Raw genomic sequence first — 25,218 nt, 5'->3', positions numbered from 1 at the left:
GGGACCAATCGGCGCTTTCGGAAGGTATCAGCTCGGGTAATCACCCCTCTTTGGGCCTGGCCGTTATCAGGGGGTACGTACGTGTCCTACCTGTCTACCTGGGGCGGGGAATTACGCGTTACCCCGTCACCGGCTACGCATGAAAATGCGTGGGTCGGCCTTCAGACACGCACAGGGAGGAAGAAAGAGAAAGGGAAAAACAAAGAAAGGGAAAGGAAAGAAGAGAGGTCTCAAACGCCGCAGCGGAGAAAAGGGTAAAGAGAAGAGGTAAGGAAAAGAGAAGGACAAAGGAAGGATGAAGACATACAAGCAGAGAAGGTGAAGAATGCGTTACATTTACGAGCGTCCATCTCCGGACGTAGGCACAAACCATACTCCCAGAGGGGAAGAAGGGGAAGGAAAGAGCCAAAGAGCCAGAGGCGAGGGGAGGGGAGGGGGGGCGAAGATGGGGGATAGGGAAGGATGCGGAAAAAGGAAGTATGCAGCCCGGAAAGGAAGGAGGGTCACATTAGCTCGGGGTCCCATGCTCGCTACACACGTATCCACAAAAGAGTTGTGGACCCCCTGGGGGGGTTGGACTAGATAATAGGATTTTGGAATAGTAGATGAATTTTCACCTTCTTCAAAATACAGAATTGTCGGAGAAGAGTTTGATGCAAGCAGAAGACGCCGGAGCTGCGGGGAAGCTGAGCCTGTATCCGGCATTCAAATAAGTTCACACTGATAGTCCAAGGAGCGCGGCTCTAAGTTTTAGAGAAGATACAACGGGGCACCACAAGTGGCCCAACATGGCAGTTAATCTATGCACATAAAATTGTATCTCTTCACTTGTCTATTACACAACACACAGTATTTATCATAATGCAAATTGAGAACAGGCTGTCATATTATCTGCTGCCATAATATTTGTGTATACAGGTCTCTCAAAATTATTTTGTCTTTCCCTTTTGCAAAATTTAATGGAACACCTATTTACATAATGTTTTTTTATGGCTAATTGATTTTCTTTCCTTGTATACATTTCTTACAAATAATGCTCATTCAATTTATATTCTGTTGACTTTAACATTTATACCCAAAAAATTGTAACTTCTGTGACAGACGCTTTCTTTGGCACCATTATGTCTTTGCAAGTTCCTGTCTTTGTGTACAAATATTTGTGTGGCTGAAATATTTATGTTATGTGTATGTGTGGCACTCTGGACCAGGCCTATTCAAGAAGCTGCTCGGTGAGCACGAGCACTCACAAGCCGTATGAGAAGTTAGCACTCACAGTAAATAGGGCAGTTAGAAGTCATTTTGTAGCACGGGGGGAAATGCAAACTGTGCACTGACTACAGACGAAAGACCATATGTTACATTTGCCACAGCTTCAGAAGCAAGCACATTACTTATAGTTAGGGACCGGATAATATAGCATCAATTTTTGCCAAAATTCACACTTTTTTTTTTTGCAAAATTTGCATCTATTTTTGTCAAAATTCACATATATTTTATTTTTTTGTAAATGATCAGATGCACAAATTTAAAAGGTTGTCACATTACATGAATGAAGCAAACAAATGATTAATTCTTTGAAACTCACTGTTAAAAAAGTTCTCATTGGGAGGTTTTTGACTGGAATGTTTGCTTCTGTAAAAACTTCCAACACCTTATTCCTCCGAAATGGCCTTTGTTTTCTTCATTTGGCAGTATTTAAGCTTTCAAAAATGACTGTTCTGTTGAAAAGCAGCAGCATTTTCCCACCAGTTAAGTGAATGCGTCACCGAAATAAGGTGTACATTATGTGTGTTTTCCTGCCCAATTTGAAGATTAAAAAATCTGAAGACTACTAATTTTGACCTTCATGGGCATTCATGGCCCTGCCACCCATCCTTGACAATGCTACAAATAGAACTGATGCGGCACTTAGTGTAAAAGTAGAAACACAGAAGCGGTGTGTCAGCGCAACTACGTAACAGAATTTTTATCATAATAATGCAGCTCACCATTCCCGCCTGCACCAGCACCCAGACGAGCAGCGGCAGGAAATCGTCTGCAGTGAGCATAACTGAACGACCGGCATTTGCTGCTTTCACCTGCAACATAAGAAAAGAATAGACTGTATCAAACCTTTTGCCACGTCTTTTCTCCAGGGGTCAAAGTCAAACAAACAATGTGGAGGAACTCTGTCATATTATATAAATAGGCAAGGAGGGGTCTGGTCTGATTAACAGTTCCCATCAAGCAGTGACTCGTGCAAAAGTAGCTCACACGTTGTCCACAAAGCCTGTGGGTCCAGATTCAAATCGCAGTCCGCCACAGTTTTAATGTGTCCAAAGTTATCACTGACTACAGACTGTCAGATACTCTGTCCATTCTCACAAATGTTTTCCTTTTCTGTTTCATATTATAAACCACCTGATGCATGACACTTCCACACATTACATTTTGTCTATAGAGAGCACAAAGTTCACAATGAAAGATAGTTATTGTGCGTTTTTTGTCAGCAAAAATCGAATTATCTTATGAACTATGCTTGTGGCAACATATTTAACTGCAGTCCTTATTCTTAATGAAAACTGTAGACAAACCGACGGTAGCACAACCTTATTTCTAGCACAATTGGATGCATTCTTAACTACAGAAGTCTAACGACTGGGTCATTAGTGTTGGGAAAGAATGAGAAACAAAGCTGGCATCTGGATGACTGGACCAACCTTGCTGTTCCTGTTCCTGTTGTTGTTGTTGTTGTTGAGGTCTTCAGCCTGAAGACTCATTTCATGCATCTCTCCACATTATATCCTACACGAGCCTCTACATCTCCGAGTAACTACTGCAACCTAAGTCCATTACAACATGCTTGCTGTATTCATCCCTCAGTCTCCCCCTACAATTTTTATCCCCCACACTTTCCTCCATTACCAAATTGACAATTATTTTCATGTCACAAGATCTGTCCTATCAAATAATCTGTTCTTTTAGTCCTGTTATTCCACACGTTCCAATTTTTTTTTTTTTGCCAAATTCAATTCAGCGCCTCCTCATTACTTGATCAATCTACCCATTTAATCTACAGCATTCTTTGTAGCACCAACTTTTAAAAAAATCTATTCTCTTCTGGTCTGAACTACTTACTTTCCATGTTTCTCTTCCGTACCAGGCTACACTACTGAGAAACACTGTTTTTCTGGACCGACATGTTGGAAATGAGGGTCACGCTCTTCCAAGTCTTTTGCTGGCTTTAAAAGAATTACAATGTCATCACCAAATCTTAAGTTTTTAATATGAAGGGCAGTCACCACAACAAGACCACAGAATGTTTCCATTCAAACGTAATCACCAAACCCATTAAAGACATTTGTCCTGATGGGAAACGAGATGATCAATTACTGTTTCGTAAAACATGGCCGGCCACCAACGGATCCTTAACCGCACCCACTCTCGCTGTTCTTTACCCGACTGAGACCAATGTCTACGCACGTCTTTCTTCACGTCGCTGAAGATGTGAAAATCACATGGTGAAAGATCCAATGTTGCAGTGTTTTTCAACGCAATAGCTGAAGTGTAGCCTTCAACTGATTTGCAATGTGGGGGCAAGCATTACCGTGCCACATGATGATTCTGTCTGATAGCATTCCTGAGCATTTTGACTTTAGGGTGCATCACCATTTCAATAAACTGTATTCATAGCACTGCGCACTGATTTTAATTCCGGCTCGAGGAACTTGAGAAACAGAGGAAGCGTCCTGTTGCATAACACCACCCATCCCCAATTGGGGTCAGATATAGGGTAGGAGGGAGTGGGGGGTGGCAAACTGGGGTATAAGCACCAGGCGGCAGTTGTAGGGGGTGCCAAATTCGTATTCTTGAAGGGAAGTCTCATTGCACAAAGCGCCTAGCATCCGGTGCACTTTAGTCTATTGATTTATTCATGTGATTCCGAAATGCATCCCCGTCGGTTCTTTAACACATTTTAAGTTCATTTCTGAACGAATCTTAAGCTGATTTCTGAATGCGTGCCTAGTGTGATGTCTCGACCAGGACATCAAAAATAAATAACTTTTCTAGAGACAAATGGGGCAGAGCTATACAAGCTGAGACAAATAAACCCGAACATGTGAATGCCAATTGCTGTTTATTTATGTGGTCGAATGGGTGTGCAAATGATCAGCACTGTTATAATTATTAGTGAAATCTGTAGATTCAGACTACCAGAGGGAGGGGAGGGGGGGGGGGGCAGCGGCAGGCACCAGTATCACATTTTTGCCCCTGCTTAGAAATATTGTACATCTGGGCTGCCCCCACGGTGCCTATCAGATGAAGGCTACGCTTCGGCAACTCGGTCGGGAAATAGTGCAAAATCCTCCGTACAGCCCACATCTTTCACCGTGTGATTTTCACATCTCTGGCAACCTGAAGAAAGATGTGCACGAACACGGTTTCAGATGGAAGACGAAATGCATCACCTCATCTCCCTGTCTCTTAACGCATGTGTGGATTACTTTTGAATGAAACCATTCTGATTTGCTGTTACGGTAGCTGTTCAGTTTTCATTTTACTTCCCCTTATATTTCTCTTGAAACTTTGGTTCTTGCTCCAAATTTCTCCTCGGTTTCCTTTACTGCTCACTAAATGTAGAGACTGAATAACATCGGGGATAGGCTACAATCCTGCCTCACCCCCTTTGCAATTACTACTTCCCTTTTGTGTCGTTCAATGCCTATAATTCCTGTCAGTTTTGTTTGGAAGTTGTAGAGAACCTTTCACTGCCTATTTTTATCCCTTCTACCTTCAGAGTTTCGAGGAGTGTATTCCATTCGATAGTGCGAGAAGCTTTCTCTAAATCTACATATTCTATAAATGTAGGTTTGCATTACTTAACCCATCTTCGAAGAGTAGTTGTAGGGGCAGTACTTTCTCGCGTGATCCTACATTTTTCTGTATGCCAGACTTTTAACAATTTTTCCACTTTTCTTTAAATAATTTGTGTCAGTATTTTGCAACCGTGGCTTATCCCTCACTCTTTTCCAAAGAAAAACTTTAATTCCGAGAACTCTGACAGGCATCCTTTGTCAGTACTCATATTTCACTTTATGATGATGAGTACACACAATTTTATAGTTTTCTTAAGTGAATTTTCCTTTCCATACAGTATACCGGGAAGTACAGACAACTAGAAACAAACAGTTTACCGAGGTAAATATGGAAGCGACAGCATCCAGCAGCGCCGCCAGCTTGTCGAGAGGCAGGTCCCTCGACTGCAGGCGGGAGAGGTGGGTAGTCACGGTGGCCAGACCCGCAGCTGTGGGCGGTCGCACCCCGGCACGAACTCCCAGCTCGCGCAGGGAACACGAGCGCGCAGACATTATAGCCGACGCCAGCCTCCGGACCTCCCCGCGCCGCCCGTAGTCGTCGACGAACAGCCGGTAGACGTGGTCGCGCAGTGGCCGTACCACCAGCCTCTGCATCACGCCCTCCAGGATGGCGTCCAGGTTCAGGAACTCGTTAGCACGGAGCTGGAGGAAAAAATTCACAGGTCAGTCAGACGACAAACAAAAAATGTCTTTTTGATTCTTTGACGGAAGTATGTGTAGTTTATTGAACACTCAGATTGGTACTATTCAGTATGACAAGAGGGATTACGCAAATTTAGTTCAGATGTAGATGTTGTAAGATGATGATTTCTTCAGATCAAACACTGGTTTGATGCATATCTCCAATCTGCTCTATTCTGTGCAAACCACCTAATCTCTGCATAACTACTGCAACCTACAGCCCTTTGAACCCAATTACTGTAGTCAGGCCTCGGTCTTCCTCTACAAATTTTTACTGTCTCCCTTCATTCCAGCATCAAGTTGATTCCTTTTCCACCAGTGTCATAATCCCCGTGAATAGCTGCAACTAGTATAAAACCTTACGTGCCTGTAAATACCAACTGTCTCAAGAAAAGACTTGTGACTCAAAAGCTAGCTAATGGAAGAATAAAGACATCTTTGAAAATCACTGTAAAGCAATTGGTAGCAGTATCAATCCAAAGCACCCATTAGCATAACCACAGTAGCACTATTTAACGTCCACTATTGTAACCACATTAGCAGTATTTTACATCATTACGATTCTTGGAGGTTTCCCAGTGTACCGAGTGTTCCCTAACATTTCAGGACTACAGCCACATAATGTCAGCATCTTGCCACAATATTTTAGCTAACAACCATTCAGCCATTTCAGTTTCACATGGAAGATTACTTGTACATATTGCTACATTTACATCAAAAATTGGCCAGTAGCAATTGCAGAATTGCCCTCAGTTGAATTTATGTCCACTGTCAAATATCACTCCAGCCGATGCCAAAAAGAGCGGGTGATAAAGAGTGAACACCCTCTGTGAAATTGCAGGCTTGCAGAGTAAAAATTCAGGGGTCAGGGGTCAAAATGATAAAATTAATTGTTGCTAGCTGTGGCTTTAGGCAAAAAATATAGTAACGAAATCATCAGTCCCATGCCTTATACGGTTGAAACCGAGTCCCAGACGGACCCCTTCATGACAGAGATTTTTGTGGCAGAATAATCTACAGGACGTCCCACGGTGATACAGCTCAGCTACGGGTTATTTATCGGGTCACCAAAGGCACGAATGTGGTAACATACTCCACACACGTTTCACGAACTGTGGGTCTGTGGTGTGACCACTGTAGTCTACAGATACATGAAGGTCATGCATTAATAAACTATGCGCCTGCATCACCACACATATTTTTCATATAAATGTAGCAATGTGCATCACCATTCTCCAATGTAAAACTCACCTGAGACGGCTGCCATGTTGTCAGGTGGACTATTGTTTCAAGATCTCATCATCATCCGCTGCAATCTGACGCAATTATTTTACACCATTGGTACGAAAAAGGACAGAGTTTTCCGAGAGTCAATGCAGACAAGCTAACAAGTCACAACAACAAGGAGCAGTACAGTGATAAATCGCTCACCTTGACCCTCTCTTTCTCGACTTCCTTCTCAAATTCCCGCTCCCCGTGCTTCACCAGGTAGTTCTTCATGCCGGACATGAACTGCCGCATGTTGCGCATCACGACCTGCGGACTGGTCTCGCGAGACTCGCGTGTGCAAGCGATGAAGTTGTCGACGTTCTGGGCAAACGTGGTGGAGCGGTCGGCGGCGAGGTGCAGGGCGTAGGCCCGGATTGCTGCGCCCCCTCCACTGCCGCAGCCCCCCTCGGAGAGAGCGCGTGCGCTGCGCAGCGTGTGCAGCCGCGGGGGAGCTGGAATATGGGAGGCAGGCATCACTGACACTGACATAACAGCAAATCAAAAAGTAGCCAGGTGGGACAGCTGTGCTTGCACTATTGAGTCTGGAATACAATAACAAACTCACAATGGATCCGCTACCTGACAATGTTTATGAAAGACTCTCTCACAACTAGTGCCACTAGTGGATCTATAAGTTACTGCTGATTGTTGTAATTTCTCAGGTTGTTGTGTGTCCATGCAGCATATGTTTCATTCAAATGCAGTACTGTGAGTACAGTTAGGCTCCCGTAAAATGCTTTACTCAAACCAGGAGAAGATAGCTATAGTTGAGACCTATATCTACTCTCTCTCTCTCTCTCTCTCTCTCTCTCTCTCTCTCTCTCTCTCTCTCTCGTTTGAAGAAACACGTCAAGTGTTCGAGGAAAAACTTCTGAACATCAATATCCCAGAAGAGAGTAGCATACACAATTTAGTTGAGAAAGGAATACAACAGGTGCTGTTTTGAAGTAAAACTTCTCTTAGGAACACGAGGGCCATCACTGATACTGAAACGGGTACTACAGAGAGCCAAAAAAGTCAGTAAGCAAGTTCTCAACGATCCCATATTGAATACACATATTTTCATTAAAAATCTTGATGAATTAAAATTGAAACTATACAACTTTTCAACAGTGCAACAACTGAAGGGGACAAGCAAACTGGAATGAATTGATTCCTGCAACTGGCTTCATGAAAACATTTTTGGTGGGCAGACTGACCTGATGTCACATTTCACATCAGACGAGGCACGGTTTCATCCGTCTGGCCATGTTAACTCACAAAACAACAAGTACTGGATGGCAAGAAATCCTCACCAAATTTTCAAGCATCTACTTTGTGATGAGAAAACTGCATTAACTGTATAGTAGGACAATTTATTTTTACTTCATTATCAATACAAAAGTTAAACTCATCACTTAAGAAGCATTCTCTGCATAATTACCTGACAATGAAAACGAATACAGCTTCTTCTAACAAGTCAGAGTGATGTTTCAGACAGCAAATGCTTCACTGAATCATGTTAATGCAGCTTTCACAAATGAATGAGTTGTCGAAAAACATTTTGCATCAGGCAACTCTCATCACTGGACTGTTGTCCAGGATGACCATCCTCAACATCTTTTGTAACAATAATGTTGATATATGCAACATTTAAATTATATACCATACATCAAATTTAATTTCAATATAATCTACTGACTCTGCAGCAGTTTAATTTAATTTAATTTTCATTTACATTCTGTACCACACACAAATATCAGTTTTTAATTTTTGTTCTCTTTTTTATATCCAATATGTACACCACTTGCATATATGAAATCTCCAAATCCCTCTTTAAGCTACAATTTCAAAACTTCATCATTCAGTGTATAATTTACAAACCAATGACACTGTCAGTTTAAACAGTTCATGCTGAAATACTTTATTTATTGAAATATTCAGAATTTGCAATTACTGAAACCACACGCACTTGAAAATTTGACCGTGCTGCCATAGTTGGTGTCACAAACGATGCCACGTATGCTCCAACAGCCAACGAGCGTTGAGTATACTCTGAGCGTTCTGCTGTAGCTACTGTGAGCATTAAACGTGTTTGTAGTGAGTCGCTTAATGAATTTCAATTTCACTTGTTGTGAGCTGTCTTTGCCGATTTTGGTAGCAATTGATAAAGTACGTATAAGTAAGCGAAAGACATAATTTGCAGAATATACGCTTTCTTCAAGCAAAAAGCGCACGCACGCACATACCGCAACTCTCGCTCGGAATTGTCAACAGTGCAACCCCCTTCCGTGTCTCGAGATGTGCAAACTGCCATCGTTCGTTCGAGGATCAGACTATAATTGTTTGTTTTACAGTTGACATGCCTTATTTGAGGCCACCATTATTTCTTGCTTTTTCTGAAAACTGTAAAATTACAAAATTTTACCTACTCAAAACTATTGAATCTAGTGTCATCTGGATTTTGATGTTCCGGGGAAGGTAAATTTTACTTCAGTAACATGCAAGTTATTGAAATATTATGAGTAGAAAATCTGGGTTCTTAAACTCTTTTGCAGTGAACACACGGTGTGTCTTGGGGCGATCACTCTGTTTTTAAAATAATTGAAAAGCCACAATCGCTTCAATCGCTTATTAGATGACCGGTTTCAGCACTCTGAAGGTGCCATCATCAGATCTGCATATGGACATCATGGCATATGAGGCAGACCATCTGATAAAATCATTGTCACAACCAATAAAAAATAATAAAAAACTGCTCTCATGGTCGTTCTTTCCATAAAATATAAAACTGAAGTCACCAGATAAAACTACCACTGCTCGCCTAACACCGGTCGGCATCATCACTGCCCTATTGAGCGCAGGCTTACCTGCTGTGATTCTAGCGGTTCACAACCAGACACCAGATAGCACTGTCCAAGCAGCGCATACACAGTCCCACGGTATAACCACTCTTTACTACTAAAACACAACTTTACTATAACTGCTTGTCACATACCCACGCAAAGCCCACATTTGCGCATACATTTCCTGTACATACTACAATCACTATAAAGTACATCAATTACAAAGTAAAAGCATTTGAGGCACAGACATTATCCATTAGCACCCTACAAAACTACATATTATAATTTGCCTTTATTCATATAAGGACATCAGGAATATGCACACAGAAAGCTGTTCATAACATGACTTAGGTACAATGTGCCCGAGCGATAAACTATTTTTTTAAACTCTTGTTTGGCTCTGCTAAATCCAAGGAGTAAAAGTGCACGCTCAAAATTTCGCTCGTAACAGTGGAACCTGCTATATGCACTATTTTAGAACATGTAACCAACTGTTCATCAAAATAACTTTACTGCCTAGTATGTGCATACATTCTCTACTTGTCCTGTCTTTCATATTACTACTGAAAAATTAAAAACTGCATATTGATGTGTCCTCAGTGACTAATATGCGACACGTGTTTAGTTTATTCTGAACAACAGCTAAAACTTACAGAGCAGGGGCTCCGTTCCCAGGACCGGCTGAGGTGGTGTGACACTGGTGACGTCCTGAGGCGTCGGCGCAATGCTGCCCCCGTTTTCTTTGCGGTCCGAGGTGTGCACATTCGTTCCATTGCTGTTGCTGTTGCTGCTGCCATTCCCCTGACTCGTCGCCACGGTCGGACCCAGTAGACTTTCCCAGCGAGAGCTGTCCCACGGCTCGGAGAATTCCGTCAGTGTATCCTCGTCTTGCTGGTGCGACGATCTGCTGCGCTCACTAGATGCAAAACCGAGAGGTACTCAGATCCGAACACATAGTGGCAGTCACTCACTCAGAGTGATCGGGCAGATATAAGCTTCCTTTATTATGTGCAAGCATGCAACAGCCATTTTGTAAACAATTGAAATAGAATAAAATCAGAAGTTTGATTTGTCTTTTGTAGTGAGACAAAGACATTTGGTCGTAACACCTGGCAAAGCGAACCAGAGACCTGACAGGGGTGGACAGCACCGTAGTGTTTGCAGCTGAGAAACAGGGAAGGTAGGCAGTATCGGCATCCCTCTGATATCCTTTATAACGAGGCTACACGTGTGATTCTCAAGTATAGTAGGTGGCAATACAGTTGTAATCGAGCTTACAAGAAAATACACCTTCTGCCCTTTTAATATTTTGGAGCACTGGTATTGCAGCATGTTTTGTCAATGTGTATTCATTGGTTTATTTTGACATTTAGAGACCCATAATTTTTATGCATAGCACAGCTATACAACATTGAGCAACACTTATATTTGACACTACTACTCACACAGTATCATGGTGATGTCATTTATTAACAGTGTAATGTGTAAAAATTCATATTTTGTCTCAAAAAACGACAGGCCACATTAATTCTGGTGCTTCATTTTTTTGGTAAAACTCTGAACTAGTAGGCTTCTTCTGAAACTGTGTCATCTAGTCCACACACGCGACGACTCCTTTACACTGACACCTCCTAAAATGAAATGCCACAGCAGAAAAATTTTTAATCGAGTAGCCTCGCAAGTCCAGTTCTGTGCAACAAAACTTCGAATATTCGCACAAAACTGGCAGTGGCTATTACTCACACAGTTCATCTCAGCACAGCAATTTCTGTCTAATAATGCAGTTATCCATTATCATTAATGGGATACTTAAGAGGTGTGATTGGAAGGTTTTAAGAATGGATCCACTACTGCTGACTGGTTTGGTGGGCAGGTACACAGAGGGTGGGGAATGAGTCATTGCCTTGTCCTTGAATGCCCTCTGACAGGAAACTGCATTTCCTTTATTCAGTTCATTGTGGCGGCTGGTTGAGTGCAGGTCTGTTAGGGCTTGTTGCCGGATTCTGTATGCATGAAAATGGACTAAAAACGAAGCAACGAGTTTGGGTGAAATTTTGTTTCAAAACTGGGAAATCAGATTCTGAGGCTTATGAACTATTAAAAACAGCTTTTGGAGATAATTGTTTGAGCCAGTAAATGTTTTTGTCTGGTTCAACAGATTTAAAAATGGCTGCAAATCATTTGAATATGAACCAGGGTCCGGCCCTCCTTCCACCCCAAAAACAAATGAAAATGTTGTGAAAGTCCGTGACTTAGTGCACTCTGATTGTAGACTTACAATTAGGAGATGGCTGATGAACTTAATTGAAGTTTCTATGCAGTTCAGTCAATTTTAACTGAAGATCTGAACATGAGTTGAGTGTCTGCAAAATTCATTCCAAAAGTATTGTCAAGTGACCAGAGACAATAGCGGCTTGAAGTGTGCAAAGAACTGATTAATGGGACTAAAAGTGACCCAGATTTGTTAAACAAGGTAATTAAAGGTGACGAATTGTGGGTATATGGATACGATCCTGAAACCATAGTGCAGTCTTTGTAGTGGAAGACCGAAAAAAGCACGGCAAAGTCAGTCAAAGGTGAAGACAATGCTGGTGATTTTTTTCGATTCTACCGGTATTGTGCATCATGAATTTACACCTGGAAGACAGACAATTAACCAGGAATATTACGATTTTTTCTTGAAGTGTATTACGGAGAGCGTCCTTAATACACTTCAGGAAAAAAAATTCTAGGAATGTTTCCAAAAGTGGGAACGCTGTTGGAGTCTGTGTGTTCAGTCAGAAGGGGACTATTTTGAAGGGGAAGCATCACAGTAGCATGTAAGTACCACCATTGTACAATTACAACTCCATTCTTAAAACTTTCTAACCACACCTCGTATGAACTCAAATTTGCTTCTTCTCCACTGACATAAATCTTTTTATCCCATTCCACACACCATTGTGTCCTTTCTGCCATTAACATTTTGCTTATGTGTTGCATCATGTTTTATGCTTGTGCTATTACTCCTTTCTTTTTTTCAACATTTAATAAATTCAGTGACGTCGACAACAAACCGTGGCAACTATCCACAAAGGCATTTTCTACGATTACTTTCTGGGCTTGGGCATTCTACTCTGAACTGGACTGCAGCCATACCTGCTTACATGACCATGTTGCTTCCCACCACAGCCGGGTCCATGGTTCACTTTTTCAGGTAACACTTCCAGGTTTCTAATACACAACTTCAAAATATCTACAAGAGACATGCGTAATTCATTAAATGGAATTATTCTCCTAATTTTCATTAGGGCCTAAATAATTTATACTGTGGTGTAGTTGTGGAATATAACTCCACAGGGGCAATAGTGTTAAAACAAGGCAAACATAGTGTACACATGAGCCATCCGTGTGTTTCAAATCCTAGAATTCACTAAATATGACTCAACTGTGACATTTCATTAGAGATTTTCAGTTATATACAATGGAGAAAACAACTAATCGATGTCACTACAAGTGGAGCATATTCCTCTGTGCCAAGAACTGTTACTGGTATTGCGTACCTGGACCTGTTGCAACAATGGCTTATCCCACAGTTACACGAAGGCTGTGATGACTTCATTTTGAGTCATGATAATGATCCCACATTATTTTCATTCACACATCTGCAATATTTTTGTTTTAGGCTTTTCCAGACAGTGGTGGAATGCACTGCATATGCAGCTCCATTATTCATTGTGTAGGGGAAAAATTATATACCAAGCAGCTACCAATATTTATTTATTTGCAAATCTGTTGGGATATTGTGGATCCATTTCCAAAGCAACAATTTGTTTCACAGTCCTAATAATAAAGTCCATCAATGATCTTTTATAGTATTTTTACTTTGTCAATGTACAGTCTCAAGCCACAGCTTCACCATCACCACTTCAACACATATGTAAAAACGTTTAATGTGGTATCAACAACCCAAAAGCAAGAATCTGCAAATTTTGTTGAATTTCTTTATATAGGTTAAACAATAACTTCACCGACTAACTTCCAGATGTTGTTCAGGGATACCCTCTGAGTATTTTGGTATAAGGGGCCCATAGAAAATAAATGACTAGTAGTGGTATACAGTATCCTCCGCCACACACCATAAGGTGGATTGCAGAGTATTGATGTAGATGCAGGTGTAGATGGAGACATGGTCTCCAGTGGTCTCTTAAAGAGTTATTGCTTTTCAGTTGGTTCCTTACCCAAATTAGCTTTGTATCTGTACTGCACTGTAAACAATGCACAACAGTGCAAATATTGACAGTATGTTCTGTATGACTTGTTTCTTCATCTGCGGGGCATGTGAAGAGCCTCGTTTGTGATGCTCTGACAATACTCACATGGATCTTGTTGTCGGATTATCGCAGTCACACGAGTAGTTCGCCAAAATAACGAAATTTTCAAGCCTGTAAGACAGTCGATTGTGCATCGCTGTATACACTGCTGTAACCATGGTGGTTGAAATTTTGAACAGTATCTGTAAGGAAACAGTTCTACATTTGCTACGTGTTCTATGGTGCACTGACAGAACAGATTGAACACACTGTGATGAAAGTGTAGGTATTTTGTCTCAGGGGTTTTGCATTAATCTGTGTTGTTTATTGTGTGCTGTATGTTTTGGTTATTGCATATTGCAGGCTTCCTCAATGTTGTGGAGTTATTTTCACGGAAAGAAGGATGGCTGAGGTAGTGAACTGAGTAAATCATATCTTCCAGAATACCTTCATTTTCTGATACATGACGAAGTTACATGGTGAAGTTGGTTGATTGGTTGATTCGGGGGAGGGGACCAAACTGCGAGGTCATCGGTCCCGTTGGACCAGGGAAGGAAGTCAGCCGTGCCCTTTCAAAGGGACTATCCTGGCATTTGCCTGAAGCGATTTAGGAAAATCACGGAAAACCTAAATCTGGATGGCCGGAGGCGGGCTTGAACCGTCACCCCCCCAAATGCGAGTCCAGTGTGCTAACCACTGCGCCACCTCGCTCACTTTGACGAGGAAGCTGTGACCTCAAAATGTACGTTGACACAGTGAAAACACTACTAAGAGACCGTGGACAGAGTTTATTACTAAGGTTTCCATTTTTGCTGTCATTTCAGTTCTGCCATAGACAGCCACTACAGCTACAATGAAACACTTTGTCTCATTCATTTAGGCTTCTAATAATGTCACGTTAGAGCAATTACTGTTGGCAATGAAAAAGATAACAAGCACCCTTGAAAACTGGGACATGTTAATCCAAGCACATACAAGAATGACAATAAGAAGATGAAATACTGATGGCCAATTCCATTCTCTTTTATAACATTGAATACATGTCTATGAGACATGAAGTGCATGTAGTCAACTTAGCAATCAGCATAAGGAGAAGGTTTTTTTTCTTTCTTTCTTTTTTCCTACAGAGCAATTACTAAAAGACACTCGCCTTTGCAATTACTTGCACTTCAACTGTTGCACTCACATACTCAATTTTTTTTTAAACTGGTCATCAGTACTTTACATTCTTACTGTCATCCTGTATGTGCTTGGATTAACATGTGTCAGTTTTCAAGGGAGCATCTAATCTGACATGGCATCATTAGAATTTTACATTAATGAGATGAATTGCAGCATTGAAGATGCAGTATAACACTCAGAAATTGTTGGCAAATAAATAAAAACTGGCAGCTGTTTGGTGAGTAATCTTTTTCATTATACAATACTTGAACAAATGCATCACGTATTTCTTTTCATGCCAATTTTGCATGTAAACTTAAAGCTTCCAATGACTTTCATGTTCATTGTTATTGATAGCAATCATCTGCAGGCCATGTGATGCTTCACTTAGTTGATGAAATTATGTCATGGAGACATTACAAGGTGACGGAACTTTCTTATGCTACCTGAAATTATGTTGACATGTATGACAGCAGAACATTAGTAGTGATCCGAGTCCATTAAGTGATGGATAACAACACAGTTTATTTCTCTGTAGCCTTTCGGCATCGAATGCCCAATCCTATGCACCACTAAGCGTATAGTCGCCGTGCCGCTTAAAATTTTGCGCATTTTGATCATGACAGCTTCTTCAACAACAGAATCCTAGTAGGCAGATGCATGGGATGAGATTTTTGTTTCATCAAGCATAATCATGTCTGTTTCATCAAATGTAATACAAAAAGGATAGAAAGCTAGTGATCAGTAGAGGAATCATCAAGTGGCAGACAAGTATCCTGAAAAAGGCTGCTAGATATTTTTTTCTCCATAGCTATCACATTAAGTACTTCAAACACTGGACATGCAGGTTGGAATATCAACAATACTAGGAAAAGCACAGATTGCTATTCACCACAAAGATGACCCACTGAGTTGCAGACAGACATACTGAAAAGAAGATTGTTACACATTACAGATTTCGGCCAAAGCCTTCTTCAGCAAAAGCAAAAGCAAAAAAAAACACACACACACACACACACACACACACACACACACACACACACACACACACAAGCAAGCACATTCCATACACATGACAGCTGTCACCGGGAGCTCTGACCGGAATCTGGAATTCTCGTCATAGCTGCTGTCAATAGCAGTCATGCGTATGATACGTGCTTGCTCATGTGAATGTGTGTGCGTTTTTTTTTTTACTGAAGAAGGCTTTGGCTGAAAGCTATAAAGCTTAACAGTCTTTTTGGTGTACCTGTCTGCAACTAAACTCAATGAGTCATCTTCATGGTGTGTAGCACTCTATCATTTTCCTAAGATTAAGTACCCCATTAGAAAATCTTATCCCACACATCTATTTATGGGGTTTCCATCACCAAAGAAACTGTTCAGATCAAAATGTGCAATATCAATTTTAATCAGGAAACTAACTTTACTTTTAGTGGTGCATGCAAATGGGTGCTTGATGCTGAAAGGCTATAGAAAAACAGGCCGAGTTATCCAGCACGTAACAGAATCAGCATTGCTAAATGTTACTCCATCGTAGGCACTGACACAAGCTCTGGTAGCATATGGAAGTTCCACGGCTTTGAAATGTCTCCAAGTGACCAATTAATTAAAATACCGACTGGCTTACAGATAACTCCTGATGAGAGATGAAGTCATGAAAGTTCGAGTTTACATACAAATCTCACACAGATAAAATCCACGGAGCATTGACTGAAGCATGTCACTGCATAAAACTACAAAGTCACATCCACAACACTTGGTTGGGCCTGCTTCCCATGACAACTCTGCTCTTCTCGGTAATCTCTGTGTTACATAAAATATCATTTTGTCTTTGTGACTTTAATGCTACACGGTATGAAACGGATTACAAATGCGTCCACAGATAACAGCTGTGACATGTGGAGCCAGATAGGCCAACAGTTAGAATGTCATACTCATGTTTGTCTCATAACAAGAGCAGCAACAATGAACACTTTACATTGAGTTTAAAACTTGGAGATATTCTCCTCTGGCTTGGGTATGCCCTTTGGCAATGTGTCTTGCTGTCATACAAATACATTCTGATATGGTAATGGTATTTTGATAGGATAGTGGCATTTGTGGATGTAAACAGTGGCAATTGCAATTTCAGAAGTAAAAGCTACAAAGTTACTACAAATGGTTTTCTGAATATCATATGGTAATATTTTACTCATCTTCCAAAGTACACACTATGAAAAATACAAAATATTTTAACAGAAAAGTTTATTTGAAACTTTATATGCTAATTGACACATACCATGCTGCACTCGTGCTTCTATCATTCTAATATTTTTTTGTTGTTTACACTTGGAAAGAATGTAAAAAACATGCAGTGATAAAATTTTCTGAAAGAATTTTACTAGCAATGCACCTACACATATCAACAATTTTATCAGCAGTGTCCAGTGGCATTTGAACAAGCAGAAATATACCGTCACCACCAACAACCTTTTTTAATGTTACAGAGGGCTTAGAAAGTCTGTGAGGATAGGGGGCATAGATTAAAAGGTAATCCAAGGAGCAGTCTTATGTGTGCTACTGTACATTAACACCAGCAATACCAATGGGGGAGAGGGCTACTTTATGCCCACCTTTCGTAAATATTGTGATCTAGTAGTCTACTTTGTATTTTGAAATTTTGGGGGAAAATGTTTATTGTTTTTAATGAACTCTTCTACCACATTCTATAATTATTTTAAGTTCTTTCAGTTACACGTAATTCAAAAATTTTAGTGTAGTTGACATCGTCATACGGTCTCATCGGTTCATAATAGGTGTAACTTTTCACGAGGCATGTCTCATTCACTAAATAACAGCACTAAAAGATATTTTCCAGTTCTGGTCCCTTCTCACGCATCAGTATCTCTTTAAAAAGTATGTTGCTAACAAAAGTCAACAACAGTTTACAAAAACTTTTATTTTTTTTAAATTTATGGTGGTTATAAAGATAAATAACAGCCCACCCCCTTTTAGTACTTACGTTGTTAAAAATGTGCTGATACTGCGGAAGACAGTGTTTAAAGATATTTTCAGGTTTTGGATCCTACTTGAATGTCAGTATATCTTAAAAAATATGTTGGTAATAAAACTTAACAACTACTTGTTTTTCATAAAGTACCCTCTTGTTGGTAGTACATGTTGTTGAAAATCCTTCTGTAGGTGGTATATGTTATTGAAAATGTGTTGGTATTACTAGGGTTAAGATCAATGCTATACTTTGTGGCTGTGCAGCATAGTTTTTGCAGCACGTGTTTTATCAGTAATATACTTTTCAGTGTGGGACTGTCTCACAGTTTAAAATAAAACCTCACATCAAGGATAGAGTTACAGGCAACCTTGATCATGACATAATCACACTCTCAAAAGAATTTTACTGAATTGAATATTACATTAGTGGGTCGATTCGGACTATCTGTAGGTTTTGTTTCACTTCCCTTGTAAGTTGAGATGATAACTGACCTTCAAAGTGTAGATGGATCATGCGTTTTGAATGTTACACCATCCTGACTGATTAATTTTTCCATCATACATATCTCTTATAGCACAGTGGACTTGACTCCCTCCACACATCATCCATTCCTGCCAAAACAGTGAGCACCACTTTGAGATTAAAGCATTACTGGGAGCGAAGAATTTGATTGCGAGCAGCTGAGAGATGTCGTTACTCACAGAATTAATCTCCTGAAAGAGGCAAAGTAAAATGGACACTGAACTACAATTAAAAAAAATGTATAAAGGAATTTCAAACCTGTGAAATTCTGAAAAGGCAAAAGAAGATGAAAGCCTTAAAGGGCTATGAGGATGTATATCAAGACAAAAGCTATATGGACAGGCCTTAATAAGACACATCTGGAAGAGAAATAAATATTTTAAGGATGTTGGATGAACATCAACAAAAACAAAACGAGGATAATGGAATGTAGTCGAATTAAGTCGGGTGATGCTGACAGAATTAGATTAGGAAATGAGACACTTAAAGTAGTAAAGGAGTTTTGCTGTTTGGGGAGCAAAATAACTGATGATGGTCGAAGTAGAGCGGATATAAAATGTAGACTGGCAATGACAAGGAAAGCGTTTCTGAAGAAGAGAAATTTGTTAACATCGAGTATAGATTTAAATGTCAGGAAGTCGTTTCTCAAAGTATTTCTATGGAGTGTAGCCATGTATGGAAGTAAAACATTGGACGATAAACAGTTTGGACAAGAAGAGAATAGAAGCTTTCGATATCTGGTGCTACAGAAGAATGCTGGAGATTAGCTGGGTACATCACATAACTAATGAGGAGGTATTGAATAGAAACGGGGAAAAGAGGAGTTTGTGGCACAACTTGACAAGAAGAAGGTACCAGTTGGTAGGACATGTTCTGAGGCATCAAGGGATCACAAATTTAGCATTGGAGGGCAGCGTGGAGGGTAAAAATCGTAGAGGGCGACCAAGAGATGAATACACTAAGCAGATTCAGAAGGATGTAGGTTACAGTAAGTACTGGGAGATGAAGAAACTTGCACAGGATAGAGTAGCATGGAGAGCTGCATCAAACCAGTCTCAGGACTGAGGACCACAACAACAACAAGAATGATGGCCAGATATGTACAAGATTAAAACAGAAGAAAAGTATGTAAGCGAATGACAAACAACTAGCCTAGGATGCATCAGAAAAGAGAGACAGAGGCAAGCAAAAGTGTGTGTCACCTGATAAAGAAGAATAAGATACCTAGCAAACATAAGCACTGCCTGTCGGGAACACAGCAAGCATTGTAATTAATGTAAAGGTAAATAGCCACAGGGGCACATATTGTTTGATTTATTAGGACCAGTTTTGCTCGTAAATGTTACCATCCTTAGACATTTATTACGCTGGTGGCAACGTGCTACACGTTTTAAGCACTGTTCAGTGCAATTGTCTACATGAAGTGGTGTGTTGCAGACCCAGTGGTGTGTTGCAGACCAATTCATGTTGTCGATGCTACAGAGTGGTGCTGTAAACATATAATATGTTGCCATGAATATTTAGGATGCTCACATCTGATGTGCAAAATTGGCACAAATACATCAAATATTGTGTCCCCCTTTAGGTACTACATTATATTAAGAAAAAGATATTTCTTGCTATACGAACACTTACAAAACATTGCTGAAGACAGAAAAGTAACAGAAACTATCTAACATGGGTAAGGAACATCAAAGACCTAATGTTATGCTGAAACTGGCATAAAATGTGGTAACAAGGAGCACAAGTCCAGTACCTAGCTAGAGAAAATTATGTTCATTCTTGCCAAACCTCTAACCTCCAAAGGAAGGAATGTCTAGTTTTGAAAATCAGTCTTCAGACTAAAGAGCATAACAATAAAAACATATCTTCCAAGTGTCTACTCAAGTGTTATTTCAGAGTGTATCATTTCTCAGTCTTGGTGTAATTTAAGATTCTGACTGAGAGGAAATGTTACAGGTACTTAAACTACAATATAATGCTGCATGCATACCATTTTCATTAAAAGAAGTTAGTGATTTGTCTTACAGTGGTGCCCAACTTCACCAGAAGACAGTGACATACACCTCTACTGAAATTAAATACAGCGTGCTCTTAGTGTTTAATACCAATGCCAGATAAGTGCATCTACAAGAAAGACATTACAAATGTGTCAACGGTCAGGCACCGGTGTCGATTAGAAGCTCAAGTACGTAACTCACATTTCCCTGTCGGGGGTGTGAGAACGGTGGCCGTTCTCGACATTGTCATACGACGAGACCCTGGAGCAGGTTCCGTCCGCGAGGGTGCCCCCTCGAGGGCCACCGGCAGGAGGTGGGGAACCCGAGGGGGGTGCGGAGCCTCCGGGAGTTGACAGCGGGTCCGGGGACAGCCGCAGGCTGGGGAACCTGCGTCCAACCCAACGGCCGTCTCTCACTCCGAGCGCTCGTTCTGGGCGCTTCTCTTACTTCTATTTTTCATCTTCACACAACTCAAAACACGATTCAGAATGTCCTTACAGTGATACCTCCTTGAAGCCTTCTGGTTTTTGGTAATTATGTAGAAATCTGTACTAAAAACTACCATATAACATTTTGTCTCCTATGGTATGAGATATCTTAAGCTGCTACAGAGGTATTTGTTTGAATCCTCTGATGGTTGCTACTCTAAATGCAGCTGTTATCACTTTAGAGTACAGGGCAATTCAAAATTAGTATCGTGATTCCAAATGGCCATAACTATTTAAAGCATAATGTTACATCGATAAAAATGACAGAGAATGTAAAAGAAAGTTCACTTTCTTTATATCTTTAACAATAGTTCTGTAAATCCTGTCGGTCATGAAGACAACATCTAAGTGATAATCCAATCTAGGCCATAAATTATGAAGTATGTGCAGTCACTGATACAAAGCCACTAGTGATGCAAATTTTGAATTCCAGAGTTGGTTTTGACAAAGGGGGCCCATAATCAAGGTCTTTGACATAATCTTGTAAAAGGAAACCCACAGGAGTCAGGTACGCAATGTCAGGTGGCCAAGAGCGGAACTCGGTATCATCACGCCCAGTACAATCTGACAGTTCTGAAGATGTCAACTTAAAATTGTGCTGCTCAAACTTTTGAACTTTCTTTTACATTCTCTGTCATTTTTATTGATTATGCATTTAATAGTTATGCCCATTTGTAATTGTTATATTGGTACTGAATTGCCCTTTATTCATTTTTCAAAACAACAAATTGACGAATTTAAATACTTGATGGTGACAGATCACATGGAGGGAGACAAAACATCAGGCAGAAAATTACGTTCAAAACCTAACAGTCATCGGTGAGAAAATAAGCAATGGCCACGAAAAGTTTGATAGTGTATGCAAGAATAAAAAGTAAGTCTTCGACAACAAGGCAATTCAGCATCTCTAAGAACCATTCTCCTCCCTCTTCCCCTAATGACTCCACATTGCGAGAGAGAAACTTGACATATAGAGACTGTGCTCTCAGCTACCTCTTTGATGATTCCTACTTTCCTCTGACTGAAGAATGTGCCCAGCTTTTCACTTAGATACAAACAATCCAAATAAAAAATGGGAGACTCACATTATGTGTGTTCTCTTCATAACTAGTCACTTACAGGGATGAAATAGCTTACAACGTAAACACTCCATAACTCGAGTTGACTCCTCCCGAATGGTTAAAATCATCTCCCTGCTATGAACTTGGACACGAGAAAGAGACAGGCACTAACTTGCTACAGCCTCTTTAAGTTGGTTTGCAAAGCACTGATGGACAGCTCAAAAGGAGAAGTATTGTCCACACAATGACAGAATCTTTATCCAAGTCCAACAATGGCGTACATTCTTAACAGATCAAGAGTGTAGTGAAATATTCTTCTATGTCAGAACAGCAGCAAATCATTCTGTGAAAACAGTTCCATTTCTTCTAAATAGGACTGGTAATAATGACTACTACATACTACTCCTGCATGAGTACACCCAACAGATTTCTCATCTTCATAATAATCTCACATCACCTCATTTATTTACTGTTACACAGATTTTGGGCCCCATATGCTCTGGGATTTGTGGCATCTCACCATCCCTCCCCCTTCTCCTACTTATTTTATTTTTTAAACTTGTGTAAGTTTTTATCACTGCAGATTAAATTTTCATTAAGCAGCAAAATGTATCCCTCGTTTAAGGAAACTGCGCAGATAATACATGACACACACACACACACACACACACACACACACACACACACACACACACTCTCCTGCTATCGGAGTGGTTAATCTTCACAGTAGGCTTTTCAGTAACTTCTCAGGCACTCAAGGAAGAATTTGGTTCCATTTTTAATGAAGCACTGTGAAGAGTCCTCAATAGACACAGAGATTTATATACGAGTCTGAGAAGTCCAAACCAGCAAATTCACCTCATTTATGTCGAACCACAATGCACGATCCTCATTTTGCGGACGAAGTGTTATAAGAGTGGACTTCAAAAAGTAAGTTACACTTTTATTATGGCAGGCCAAGTAACTTTTATTGAATACTGCACAACACTTCAAAGTGACACAGACACATTATATACTTTTCAGCACAGTCATCAAATCTATGTAAATAACAGTTGGAATGTTCTAAGAATCGTTCAGTTCCTCAACAATACAAATCCACTCCTTGGTGATGATGCCATTTGAGAACTACTGTCTGATCATCAACATCGTCGTCATCAGAAAATCTCTTTTCCTCCAACTGTTCTTAAAGCTTGTCAGAACATTGGAAATTGCACAGTACAAGATCTGGACTCTATGACACACACTTCCAAAACTCCCATTAAAAGCACTGAAAGCTCATGTTGTCCATGCCATGTGGGGTGTTGTACTGTTGTACAAGAGAACAATGGCCTCACTTAGTTTTCCACACCTCTCATTCTTCATAGTCTTTGTGTACAGGTGACAGTGATCACGGAACCCGGCACGAGCACAATTTCCAATACTGCCGTCGGTCTCGAATGATGGAATAGCACTGCCTATTGAGGGATGCACCTACTGAGCAATGTCTCCAACAGTCACTCTACAATTCCTGCAAATCAGTTTCTCGATTGCCCGGACACTGTCGTCTGTAATACACGTCAATGGCCTTCCTTCCCTGTAGGCATCCCACATGTCTATTCAGTCTCTGACAAGTTATTGGCATCATTTCACTGTGGCTGGACACAACATTGCATTTGGTCCATATACTGCCAGAAATTTCACAGTGAATATGTGCGCCATTCACATGTTTTGCCCCCAAGAATCATACTGTTGTATGCCTGGTCCGCATGCCGCGGAATTTGAATCCCCGCCAGATGTCACGGACGTCGAAGACCCATAGAGGTCTCTGTACCATCGCGCCGTAAGGTGTGGCAACGCGCGCCTCCTGGCCCGCATTTAGAGTGAGGGCATCACAGTGGAACACGTGGTTGCAGCGGCCAATAGCGGCGTCCCCGATCGAGTACTTAAGCGCCTGCCTGTCGCTCAGCCTGCAGTCTAACCTTGCGTACGTCTCAGGACATATCACCTCGCATTAGACAGCGTATTAACTTTCGTGTTTTCTTTACGAGTGGACGTGGTTGTCTTGTTTGGTTTTCGTGACTTTTTTGTCCGTTCTTGTTGTGTCGTAAGTGTCATATACACTGATCAACACCCACATGATAATAAAATTTGCTTTATTGGGTGTAACCAGGACACCACTTAATTTTGCAACAGATAACCTTCTTAGGAAAATAAAAAGGCTTCTCTCCTGCCCAAAAATTTAGTATCCAAACACGAATATACAACCTTAATAAAATTGGCTTTTATAACTGAACTGATTTTATGTTGCTTGAAGGTGCTCTGTCGATGCTCTCCCATGGATGCCGAGGAGTTAGACGGGCGCCGCTTCCGGGTCGAAGACTGGCTTATTGAAGACAGGCACCTGGTCGATCCGGCTGCAACAATGTTTCCTCCTGGTGGCGGTCCGCGGCGGGTCGAAAGACGCCTGTTTCCTTTCCTGCCGGCTATTTAACCCGGCGGCTCTAGTCTTCCTCTGCGGATTCTGTCGTGAGGATTGGCGGCCGTTGGCGATACCCGATTGGCGGATGGTGATTTCATCGTATTACCATCCGCGTCGGAAAAGGGGTCACGCGCGTGCGTATTCCGCGGCTGCTTTCATGTTTGGCGGGAAATGCCTCTAATGCCGGCTGGCGGAATGCGCCGGAACTACGTTGCAGGTGCGGCTTATTCTGCAGCGGTAGCTGCCCGTTGTATTTGCGTGGCTGTGCGCACCACAGCAATAAGGTCCTTCATTGGTCGTGTCCGTCCTCTCCTGTTGTGTTGTTGTTCGCGGGCTGCTCCGTGGGTCCCGCCGCGTTTCCGTCACTACAACCCCGCGACTGTTCCGGTCGCCGTTACAACAATATGTGTGTTTAACTCTGGAATATGCATCCAGTTATGCAATTTCACTCACACAAATGTGATGCATGTGTTATCTGTAGAGCAGCACAACTGTCTCTGCAGGATATGTACTCTCTTCTGACAAAACTCTCATCTTGTTGCACAAAGGTTTTAGTATGGTATGATACATGTAGCTTATTTTCTTACATATTCTCTTAACTATCATAAAGAAAAGG

At 41.0% G+C, this 25,218-nt stretch overlaps 1 protein-coding gene across 2 annotated transcripts in view; it reads right to left on the bottom strand.

The window, feature by feature from the left end:
• LOC126209774 (protein sprint) overlaps positions 1-25,218 on the bottom strand; it is a 308,754-nt gene that overhangs the window by 17,043 nt on the left and 266,493 nt on the right. For both annotated transcript variants that reach the window (XM_049938899.1, XM_049938900.1), the window contains 5 exons: positions 20,797-20,982; positions 10,285-10,547; positions 6,969-7,258; positions 5,175-5,498; positions 1,989-2,078 (listed from right to left, as the gene is read on the bottom strand). In XM_049938899.1, coding sequence (XP_049794856.1) covers positions 1,989-2,078; positions 5,175-5,498; positions 6,969-7,258; positions 10,285-10,547; positions 20,797-20,982 — 1,153 coding nt within the window. The remainder of the gene's footprint in view (positions 1-1,988; positions 2,079-5,174; positions 5,499-6,968; positions 7,259-10,284; positions 10,548-20,796; positions 20,983-25,218) is intronic.

Source organism: Schistocerca nitens, chromosome 10 (assembly GCF_023898315.1).
Source record: "Schistocerca nitens isolate TAMUIC-IGC-003100 chromosome 10, iqSchNite1.1, whole genome shotgun sequence".
In the NCBI taxonomy this organism is placed as follows: domain Eukaryota; kingdom Metazoa; phylum Arthropoda; class Insecta; order Orthoptera; family Acrididae; genus Schistocerca; species Schistocerca nitens.
This window is presented reverse-complemented; position numbering and strand designations above follow the sequence as displayed.